General features: G+C 43.3%; 1 protein-coding gene across 1 annotated transcript in view; it reads left to right on the forward strand.

The window, feature by feature from the left end:
- Positions 1–263: 263 nt before the first annotated feature.
- LOC136874548 (allergen Tha p 1-like) overlaps positions 264–12236 on the forward strand; it is a 36233-nt gene continuing 24260 nt past the window's right edge. Inside the window, exon 1 of the mRNA XM_067148184.2 lies at positions 264–465. Within this exon, the coding sequence (XP_067004285.2) occupies positions 264–465 (202 nt within the window). The remainder of the gene's footprint in view (positions 466–12236) is intronic.

Below are 12236 nucleotides of genomic sequence, written 5' to 3' on the forward strand. Positions count from 1 at the left end.
TTAATGTTTTAATTTGTTATCAGTACTTGAAAAAGACCTCTCTCATTCTAACTCATCCACTCTGAGTTCGGCATGCTAAGTAGTGTAAGTCCTAGAGATAACCCCTAAGTGAACAATGGAATATCCGACGTCAAAGGAGGCGAGGAGGTTGAATTAGCTCTAGAGATAAGTTCAGTTAGTTCGAATGACGTAATCTTTGCGTCCAGAAAAGTATAAATAAGGGGCAACTCGGTTTCAGCTTTAAGAGAAGCTCCACTAGCAATATGAGAGGCATCACTCTAGTATGCTGCGTGCTGATGGCCGTCGCGGGCACTGTCCTCGCTGACGACGAGAAGTACCCACAAAAGTGGGACAACATTAACGTGGACGAGATCCTCACCAAGGACAGGCTCTTCAATACTTACAAGGAGTGTATTATGGACTCTGGCGACAAGAACTGCTCCGAGGATGGCAAGGCCATAAAGAGTAAGTACAGCACTAGCCTGCATCACTTTTTGCGTAATTCCCGTGAACCCGATTCTTAAGGTTAATAAATCAGCATACAAACTAATTTCAACGAGTAGCGAATTTTACTCAACCCGCCCGACGGTTCTTCAACGAGATTAGTGAAAGAATAGGGGATGCGGCCTGTTAGAACCCCGAAAATTTCTGCAACGCCGCATTTAATTACTGTAAAGTGAGCTAGATACTCTTGGAATAAGTTTGCATTCCAAGCAATAAGTGCTTAACAAGCCGGTAAATTTTATTGAGTGAATGTAACAATATTAACTTTTAATTAAGAATTAATTAATCTGTACTGTTGTACATGACTTCCTTTAAAACTCCTATTACGTCTACTATTGTATATATCAATTTCTTATGGGGCATACATCAGTGATGTTTCAGAATATGAAGTGAATTTGGAGCTATTCTCGCAACAGGACGCCAGATCTTACGAGTAGGTAATGCTCACTTTAGGAATTACGGTTCTTAATTTGAATGCTGCACTAACTCAGCTCAGAATGAAAAATGAATCCTCCTCGTACACGGATACTAAACATGGTGCACAGAACCAACTCTCACAACAAGACAACAGAATGAGGCTACGTGTGTGCGTGAAGCTAAACATTAGGTGCGGGGACGGAATTTGGCCCCTTACCTTATGAATTTAGTCCAGTTTTATAGCCAGATGCCATCTTGATGCCAGCGATATGTGGAGGGATATGTGTGTATTTTGTGGCGTTTCTAGTGTAGTGGGTTGCATATATATAAGAGTGTGTATTAAGACAAATATAAACTCGTAGTTTCCAAGCTGAAGGAATTAATTATACTCGTTAAAAATTCCCGACCCGACCGAGAGTTGAACCGGGGAAATTTGAATCGAAGGCCACTATGCTGACCACGTTTTTACAAGGCAGCGGATACTATATGGACATTTCAAGTACATGTAAATGGCCTTAGGTCTGCCAGTTGTCTGGTAACATAGCCAATTGATACTTAGACAAGATCACGATCATTCACAATCTGCTTTACGTTGCACCGACATAAGCAGGTCTTACGGTGACGATGGGACAGGCAAAGGCGAGGAGTGGGTAGGAAATGCCCGTGGCCTTAATTAACGTACAGCCCCATCATTTGCCTGGTGTGAAAATGGGAAATCACGGAAAACCATCTTCAGGGTGCCAACAGTGGGGGGTTCGAACACACACTCTCACTCGGTGATGCTGATCACTTTAACGATTCCATCAACTGACATGTAGCTCTAAATGTACAGGAGAGAAGCTCGTTTCCAGCCTGATATTCTTCTCCAAGAAAATGATTTCCTTACAAATTGGAGAGAACGCATAGTGGAAGCTTCTGCTTTGCTATGTTATCAAGTACTCGTTCCCATTTTTTTTTGCTATTTGCTTTACGTCGAGTACTCATTTTTACTGCAGACTGAGTGAACCAGAGGGCCGTGTGCCTCTCAATAAGAAGTATTCTGAACTTCTCAATTTCCTGATTCATATAGTAATATTGCGGGTTGAACACGCGTACACAGATTAACCAGTGAACAATGAGATTATCGTGGGAAGTTGTCGAACCCACCAAGCTTACTTCTGTACGGTTTGTACCGCTTCGCCATTCTGGTTCGTAATTTACCAAACACTATCGTTTAAAAGAAATGATGCACCGGCGAATGACAGAGATTCTGAATATAATTTCTATAGCTACCAGGGGAACAATATCTCATAACCATCCATAGCTGAGAGAGTTGTATTATTGGTTGTTAATAATAATAATAATAATAATAATAATAATAATAATAATAATAATAATAATAATAATAATAATAATAATAATAATCATAGACGCCTCTGTGGTGTAGTGGCTTGTGTGATTTGCTGCCACCCCTGGAGGCACGGCTTCGATTACCCGCTCTGCCATGAAATTTTGAAAAGTGGTACGTCGGCTGGAACGGGAGGTCAACTTAGTAGAAAGCGGTTCGATTCCCTCCTCAGCCATCTTCGAAGTGGTTTCCCACTTATCCTCCAGACAAATGCGGTGAAGGTACCTAACGTATGGCCACAAATGCTCCATTCCCTCTTCCTTGTCTCCTCCTTCCAATCTTCCCATTCCCCTATAAGGCCCCTGTTCAACATAGAAGCTGAGGCCGCCTGGGCCTCAATCCCAGTTGTATCCCCCGACCCAAAGTCTCACGCTCCAGGACACTCGCCCTTGAGGCGGTAGAGGTGGGATCCCTCGCTGTGTCCGAAGGAGAAAACCATCCTGGAGGGTAAACGGATTAAGAAAGAAAGAAAGAATGAACAAATAATAATAATAATAATAATAATAATAATAATAATAATAATAATAATAATAATAATAATAATAATAATAATAATAATAATAATAATCGTACAGCCTCAGCTACCCTGTGCAGGAATTTAATAATTTGATACAATCTGGCTGGCTTTTTGCCATTTTCGATGTTCTGTTTTGCCTACTAGATGGCAGAAACGGGCGTATATGGATGAATTTTAATGATTTTTGCATTATAAACACCAAATGTGTCACCAGAGATCTTTTACATGCGGACATCGTACGACATGGAGTGTAGAATTGACTTTTGTCCGCCCTTCAATAATTCGACTATCTATGTCGGGTTCGCACCTGCGATCTTGGGATTCAGAGGCCGACACTCGACCTCTGATCCACGGAGGGAAATTTGATTAATGTTTCCTTTTCTATTCTATTTCTACATTTCGTACACTGTTTCAACCATTCAAGACGTACCCTAGATCATTTAAGAAATCCAATGGAAATGTTTTTGTTGTGTACAGGATTTAGATGAAACAAACGTTTCCGCAGATATATGGAATTTGCGAAAAAGGACACAAAATCGTTAATATCACTGGTGTTATTATTATTGCCGGCCCCGTGGTGTAGGGGTAGCGTGCCTGCCTCTTACCCGGAGGCCCCGGGTTCGATTCCCGGCCAGGTCAGGGATTTTTACCTGTACCTGAGGGATGGTTCGAGGTCCATTCAGCCTACGTGGTTAGAATTGAGGAGCTATCTGACGGTAAGATAGCGGCCCCGGTCTAGAAAGCCAAGAATAACGGCCGAGAGGATTCGTTGTGCGGACCACACAACACCTCGTAATCTGCAGGCCTTCGGGCTGAGCAGCGGTCGCTTGGTAGGCCAAGGCCCTTCAAGGGCTGTAGTGCCAAGGGGTTTGGTTTGGTTTGGTTTGGTTTGGTTAATATTATTCGTAAGGTAAAATGCAGAATACGAGAAAAGTTCGGAAATTTCATTTTACACAAATATTATAAGGTATAGTTTCTGTCCGACTCGTTGGCTGAATGGTCAGCGTACTGGCCTTCGGTTCAGAGGGTCCCGGGTTCGATTCCCGGCCGGGTCGGGGATTTTAATCGCTTCTGATTCATTCTTCTGGCTCGGGGACTGGGTGTATATGTCCGTCCGAGCACTCTCCTCATCATATTCAGACAACACACTACACTACCAACCACCACAGAAACACGCAATAGTGCTTACACTACCTTCAATAAAGGGTTGGCGTCAGGAAGGGCATCCGGCCGTAAAACAGGGCCAAATCCACATGTGCGCCGCAGTTCGCACCCGCGACCCCACAGGTGTGGGGAAGGCGGCAGGAAAAGTATAGTTTCTAGGTACTATTAACATAATATTTTTCTTCCTTTCTTTGAGACTGTGAGACTTTTAGTCGGCGGATACAACTGGAAGGTGTACCAGTACCCCGCACAGACGGCCACATTTGCTATGCCGAACAGGGGTCTTGCGGGGGGATGGGAAGATTGGAAGGAATAGACAAGGAAGAGGGAAGGAAGCGGCCGTGGCCTTAAGTTAGGTACGATCCCGGCATTTGCCTGGAGGAGAAGTGGGAAACCACAGAAAACCACTTCCAGGGTGGCTGAGGAGGGTATCGAACCCACCTCTACTCAGTTGACCTCCCGAGGCTGGGTGGAACCCGTTCCAGCCCTCGTACCATTTTGAAATTTCGTGGCAGAGCCGGGAATCGAACCCGGGCCTCCGGACATAACGATTGCGTTTTCTGATTAGAACGGATGTGAAGTCAGATATCTAGTAGTTTAGAAAATTGGCGTGCTCTTTAAAAGTACACCTTCATGACTCAAGGCTCTTTAAATACTCATTGGTCATAATAATGAAGTTCTTCCGACGTATTTGTGTTCTCTACACTTTATATAACTAAACACTCCAAAAATCGTATTTATATTTTTTACCTATTTTAAGTTAAGAAAGGCGCTTTAATAATAATTCCGTGTGGCTATTTCTAGCCGAGTGCAGCCCTTGTTAGGCAGACCCTCCGATGAGTGTGTGCGGCATCTGCCATGCGTAGGTAACTGCGTGTTATTGTGGTGGAGGATAGTGTTATGTGTGGTGTGTAAGTTGCAGGGATGTTGGGGACAGTACAAACACCCAGTCCCTGGGCCACTGGAATTAACCAATGAAGGTTAAATTCCCCGACCCGGCCGGGAATGGAACCCGTGACCCTCTGAACCGAGGGTCAGTACGCTGACCATTCAGCCAATGAGTCTGACAGAAAGACGCTGAATAATAACAATCCGATGGGGCGCAGCGGCTGACAAGAAACTTGGATGTATTCACCACGTGGAGAAGCTTTGGCAACAGGCCCTCTGCAATGACCAGGGTCTACTGTTGCCCTGCACCCATGTTTTAGGTAACAGAGATATAGATTTTTTGAGTACATTTCTATGACCACTCAGCTTCATTTCATTTGTTCGAATGTCCATACCAATATGGATAGGCAATCCTTTCGACCGTTCAAAATGTAACTTGTGTCACATGTTAAAATTTTCAGAATTTTACGAGCGATTTTAATACTAGGATTGGAAGGATTTGTCCAGAATGAGTCTGTAAATATTTTCACGTATTCTAATAAATAATGATGTTATTGGCTCTACGTCACACTAACTACGTTTTCGGATTTTGGAGACGCCTAGGTGCCAGAATTTTGTCCCGCAGGAGTACTTTTACGTGCCAGTAAATCTACCGACATGAGACTGACGTATCTGAGAACCTTCAAATACCACCGGACAGAGCCAGGATCGAACCTGCCAAATTGGCGTCATAAGGCCAGCGCCCCAGTCGTCATATATTCTAAAATAGTTTCCACCATTTATTCATTTCCTTTTCCAGTTGTAAAGATGAAATGGCGTATGGCTTTTAGTGCCGAGAGTGTCCGAGGAAAAGTTCGGATCGCCAGGTGCATGTCTTTTGATATGACACCCGTAGGCAACCTGCGCATCGTGATGAGGATGAAATGATGATGAAGACGACACATACACCCAGCGCCGTGTCAGCGGAATTAACAAATTTTGGTTGAAATTCCCGGCTCTGCCGGGAATCGAACCCAGGACCCCTTTGACCAAAGTTCAGCACGCTAACCATTTAGCCATGGTACCGGACTTTCCAGTGGTTTAACTGTAGCACTACCACAAAGCAAAGCAAAGCCAAGTCACCTCCGTACAGGCCATGAAGGCCCTTGGAGGAGTGGAAGGTAAAGGTTTCCACCATTCTTAACGTCGGCACGTGATGGAGGTAGAGTGGTTAGCTCTACGCCCGGCCGCCTTTGCCCCCAGGAATTAACCTGGTACTCATTTTGGTGTAAGCTGAGAGAACCTCAGGGCCATATGCACCTCCGGAAGTGGAAATCTCTTTCCTTAAATTTTACGACTTCCTGACGGGGATTCGAACCCACGTCCTTCCGGGCGAACCGAGCACGCCTGTACCGCCTCGGTCAGGCAGTCCCCTATCGCACTAACACATCGAAGGTTTTCAACGACACAAGATTGGGAATGTAGTGGCTGTGGCCACATCCGCTTATTGAATTCCTTACCATTAATTTATTACCATATTATTATTGTTACGGGTACGCCGTGGTTTACAGAGGTGAAAGACGGTGCGGGCATGAATGGGTCGATATAGAAAGCCACAAGACTAAGTTAAAACTTCAAAATTTGAGCTATATTTCTTCCTTATATCTTTGTTTCTTTTCCAAATTCAAACTTTAGACTTTGCTAATCAAATAACAAATCAGGTACAAAATCTAGCTCATGAGTTTGGGTAACAATATTAGAAAAACTACAATAATCAACTAATAACCAGTTAACAACCTGAGCTTGAAGCTTCCTAGTTACAAATTTTACATGAGCGCTACTGCTCCTTTCAACCAACAGTCAAGGAGACGGATCTCGCAATTTTTACATCAGTGGAAGAGCATCTTTGCTCTACAAATTTACTCTTTAGGAGGCTATTCTCGAAAATTCTCACTTTCCAGGCCTATCAAAGGCACAACCTACATTTAACAAAACAAAAGGATACAGTTACTGGTCGAACACCAAAATCTTAGGAGGCGAACATTGGCACTCCTTGAAATTCCCATGAAAGTACTTAAAACCCTATGTGGACCCATGGCCCGACGTTACACTGGCTAAGCATATACTACGGAGCTGAAGAGATGGAGAAAAATATTTAAGTTACAGAAATTACTACATAGATTTTAAAGCTTACAAAATCGTAGTCACCTCGACACCAATTTGAAGGGGAATATTCCTTGCTACGAATTATTTCTTTAGACTTGAGTGAGAATTTACATTAAGAAATAAAAGAGACATTGCGAAAGAAATTTGAAAACTTCTTCTCGACCTACCTTTCAAAGACTGTTACGTTATTAAGCAGAATCTGGCATTACCTTGAGCTGGTGAACCTCCCTAAGATGGACGAGGGAGCACTTTCCCCCTGCTTCCGTTACGAACACACACTAGACTGGAGCAATCACAAAGACAGCATGGCCTGAAATGTCCCATCCCTTGTAGCGGATAGGAAGGTTCCAGATTTCTCTGGGTCGAAACCATGACACACCCACAATTTTTATTGGACAGTCAAATAAATCTCAAAAACCGTGATTGGATACTTAAATAAATGTAAACATTTTCTCATTGGTAGAAATGTTAAGTTGGCGGGAAGAGTTAGAATTGTAGATAAATTTTCAACACCAAAAGACGTCTATAAACAATTCAGTTTAGGAAACCTTGACATACAAAAACACTTTGAAAATTAATAGTTCATATTCACCCCAGAGGGCGCAACATAAGTCGATAGTAGCGACATCTGTCGAGAAATGTCAAAACTTTTTGTACCAAACAGTTAGACGACCACGTTCTAGTTGGCCTAATCAGAGGCACTTAATTTAAATGCACAGGGCAGGTGTACCTCCGGCACAATTATTATTATTATTATTATTATTATTATTATTATTATTATTATTATTATTATTATTATTATTGTTGTTGTTAACGTGTTTTAGCGGTAGGTAGAGGTGAAAGAAGGTGCGGGTGTGAATGGATCTCAAGCTACGAAATTATAGTGCCTGTAAAGTAAATTTAAAATTTAATACGGTTATATTTTCTTTTCAAAATAAATAAGTAACAAGCATGGCAGGTACAGAATAGCAAGTCAAAATAAGGTAGTTACAATATTTACAGAATTTGGGCTTCGCGCCCCGAGTTCACAATGCTTGGGCAATCAGCTCAGTTTTACCCCAAACACAAGTTTTAACAGAGGGGCAGAAAACCCCATTCATACCTAGGAGCCCTTGCTCCAAATTACACTGAAAAGCCTCCTCGAGGCATACAACATACAATTTTCAAAAGAGCCACTCGCTCTCAAATTTAAGCCTCTCCCAGGCCACACCAAACTCCACCTTCAAGCTGTCCTCAACGGACATAAACACAGGGGTAAAATACCCAATCTACTGAGGTCTATTAAACGAAAAGAATGTTAATTAAATGACCTCTAAAATAACAATTTGAGAGGAGGCGAACTTGCACTCCTAATACACTAGATTAAGACCTACTTGGCGCTAGGCCGTTAATACAAGGGCTAATCCCATACTAAAGAGGTGACTTAAGAAGAGAACAATTTGTTTTACATTAACGAAGAATAGGTTGAGAAAAATAAGTTCACCTCAAAACAATATGAGTGGGAGCTCGAGAGGGTTAGCACTCTCTATCCCAGAATGTAGCTTTCCAAGAGAATAGATGAAAAGAGTAGTTACATTTACATTTTAGGAAAAGGTTACATGGTGGAACGCTTCGCACCCGCCCCGAGAGTTAAACTGCTGAGCTAGCAAAGAAAGAATATATTAATCGGCCATTACCTTATAGTTGACCGCTGCCGGAGAAAGAGGCGCTTCCCGCCTCCTGCTATGTACTTAATACACTGAAAGATGGAACAGAAGTGGCCCGGAGACCCAAAAATCAGCAGTTTATATCCTCTCGCGGAAGGTTCTAGGTGTTAGGGGAAAGAAAACACCCTCCCACAAACTTTTTATTGGCTAGGGTATAGAAACATATTCAAGTTGGGGGAAGATACCAATGATTGGTCAGAAATTAATAACAGAAATTCGGGATTGGTCAAATGCAAAACAAGGGGAAAGAGAGGGGTATACAGCCAACTTAAACAATAACAGAAAGAAATTTAACAAAGAACAAACTTTTGAAATAAAATTTTCTCCAAAGAACAGTTATTTTTCTTCCCACTAGGGTGCACTATTGTAGTTTTTCAGTGGTGTCCTCTAGAAGAGAAAGTTCACACTTCTTACTTCAAGCAAAACAAAAGTACGTCGAAAATGACACAGTTCACAAACTCAAAAATTTCCAGGTGGTGACATCTTCTGAGAAACTAGAAAATTAATAGGGTAAATAAAGTTCAGAGTTCCTCCAGCAGAGGAGTTTCCACAGGCGCACATTTTAAATTAGCGAAGTGGAGGTGTACCGCCCGGTACAGACCTCCCCCCCCAAAAGTTCCTCGAGGGATGACACATGAAGTCAGTTTGGAACAAGTTCCAAGTTATGATGTGAATATGAAGATAGATTGCAGAAGCATTTATGAGATTTTCTTAATTTGGTTTGTTTCAGTTTCAAAATTTTGTTGTTGCAAGTGAAGTAAAGTCTTTCTGTTTGTAGTAGTTGAATTCTGAGGATAAACTTTTAATACTTAAAAGTGAAGAAAAATTTTGCAATGTCCACCAAATATTGCTGTTGAATTCCCATGAAACGGTATTAAGGTTGAACAGGAATGTCTATGTAGTTGATGTAGGCTAAGTTGGATGGCCAGACCGGCCGTTACAGCTTGCGTCCAAAGGAAGCCGCTCGGACCCCTCAAGTACCCTGAGATACCGCTCGCCCGCACTATGAGGGGAGCAGAGGTGTTGAAGCACGCCGCACCCGCGGTGAACATATACAGGCTGCGGGCAAGTAGCAGGTCGTGCGCCGCACATCAGCCTTGGCCGGGAGGAGAGCTCCGGCTCGCCGTGCACATGTCGTCCTCGCTGGGGCCGAGGGGGCCCGACCTCGAACCCAGCCGCGGCACAGCGCCGCGCGGCTGCGGGGGCACTGAAACATTAAAGCTAGGCGGCAGAATTGTGTTGGACCATCATTTTTCTTTTGAGGGCACAGGCATGTAGAGAGATTGAGGGGCCAGCGGCGTGCAGATATCCATGGCATTTCATCTAAGCCAGCCACTGTGTGTAGTGGGGCAGGAGACGGGAGCGTGGTAATGGCCGTGACAAGGACAGGATGGCAGTTTAACAATCGGGGGAGGTTTACAAGAAATGCTTACATATAAAATAAAATAGAAGGAGCAGAATGCCTTAAGAGTGGAACTCAAAAAAAAAAATATAACCATCATATTCCTATCAAATTATATGAAGCAAGTTGAAACAAATTTACACCGGTTTCACCTGGGACAGGTGAACCCTAGATATCCTCTCGGTGGCTGGATTGCTTACTAACAATGTAACCGGAGTAAGAAAATCGAGAATGATGCATGGCCCATGAAATCTGGGGGCAAGCTTGCCCGCGGGAACAAAATTATTGACCATAACCTGGTCATCTACCTTCAAAGGGGTGGGTCTCCGTCCACGATCATACCTTTCCCTAACCTTTTCATGAGACACTTTAAGATTGGCTTTAGCCTTCTTCCAAAGATCTTTAATGTTGTCCGGATCTATTGTCTCGGGTAGAATGTCACTCAGAGACCAGAGGTTAGAGAGCGGCGTGTTGGGAACAAACTTGAACATCAAAGAAGCTGGAGTAAACTTGTGAGATTCATGAACCGCCGAATTCAAAGCAAAAGCTATCCAATGCAGGGACGTGTCCCACCTGGAAGGATCTTCATGATGATAGGCAATAAGTGCGGACCTGAGATTACGGTTAACCCGTTCAGCCAGAGATGGTTGAGGGTAATAAGCCGAAGTAGTTACATGAGAGATGGACAAGTCAAAACAGAATTTACGAAATAAATTAGATGTAAAAGCCTTAGCATTATCAGATACCATATATTGGCATGGACCAAAAGAAGCAAAAATAGAATTTAAGCTAGTAATGGTGGACTGAGCGGTAGCCAGCTTAGTCGGAAATAACCAAGAAAATCTAGTAAAACCATCTACACACACAAAGATGAACTTGTTGGCATTACCCTTTGACTGGGGGAAGGGTCCTACATAATCAATATACAGGCGTTCCATGGGGCGCGACGCTTTCTGAGAAGACAAGAGGCCTACCTTGGTGGACATGGTCGGTTTACTAAGCAAACAGGATTTACAAGCCTTTACTAGTTCACGGATTTCACCGTCCATACCTTTCCAGACGAACATATCACGAATTTTTTCACGAGTTTTAAAGATACCAAGATGCCCTCCTAATGGGGTCTCATGATAATACTTGAAGATCATAGGTACAAGAACAGCTGGAACAACAACTTTCATCATCTTATCATGCCTCGAAGGGCAACATAGAACCCCATTCCTCAGAACATAAGGGACAACATGTTCCCCAGAAGAAAGGGTTTCCATTATCGGAGCCAGCGTCGGATCTTCACGTTGGTATTTCTCGATATCCCTAAAAAGCATGGGAGCATCTGTTAGGATGGCATTAACCTCAGATAGTATGGACTCGGAAGGTGATGAACTGTCGACCGGTTCGTGGGTCTCGACGTCGTTAGAAAACATACGGCTGAGTCCATCAGCAACAACATTTTCGATACCTCTGATATGTCTAACATCAAATTGGAAGGCAGAAATACGGATGGCCCAACGGGCTATACGACCAGTACGACGCGGTCTACCTAAGACCCAGCTTAAGGCTTGATTATCTGTCTCCAGGTCGAATTTGACGTGTTCCAGATAGAGACGGAACTTTTCTAAGGCGAATAAGACTGCCAAACCTTCAAGCTCATATATGGAGTACTTTGCTTCTTGAGCCGAGAGAGTCCTAGATGCATAGGCGATGGGGCGCCTCCCTAGTTCAGTCTCTTGGAGAAGGACTGCAGCTACCGCCGACGACGATGCGTCGGTTTGGACAATGAATTTCTTCGAGAAATCAGGCATAGCAAGTACAGGGGCATTACAAAGTGCTAATTTAAGGTCTTCAAAAGCGGTTTGTTGAGAAGGTCCCCACTCGAATTTGATGCCTTTCCTACGAAGAAGGTTTAAGGGCGCCGCTCTATTAGCGAAGTCAGGAATAAACTTCCTGAAGAAATTCACCATACCAATGAACCTGGCGATACCTTTAATGTCCTTGGGAGGTTTAAAATCACGGATGGCCTGTGGAATGATCGACTGCTACACCATCGGGTGACACAATATGCCCTAGGAATGACATAGAGGGCTTAGCAAAGGCAACCTTGGACAACTT

The sequence above is a fragment of the Anabrus simplex genome, chromosome 5 (genome assembly GCF_040414725.1).
Source record: "Anabrus simplex isolate iqAnaSimp1 chromosome 5, ASM4041472v1, whole genome shotgun sequence".
Lineage (NCBI taxonomy): Eukaryota > Metazoa > Arthropoda > Insecta > Orthoptera > Tettigoniidae > Anabrus > Anabrus simplex.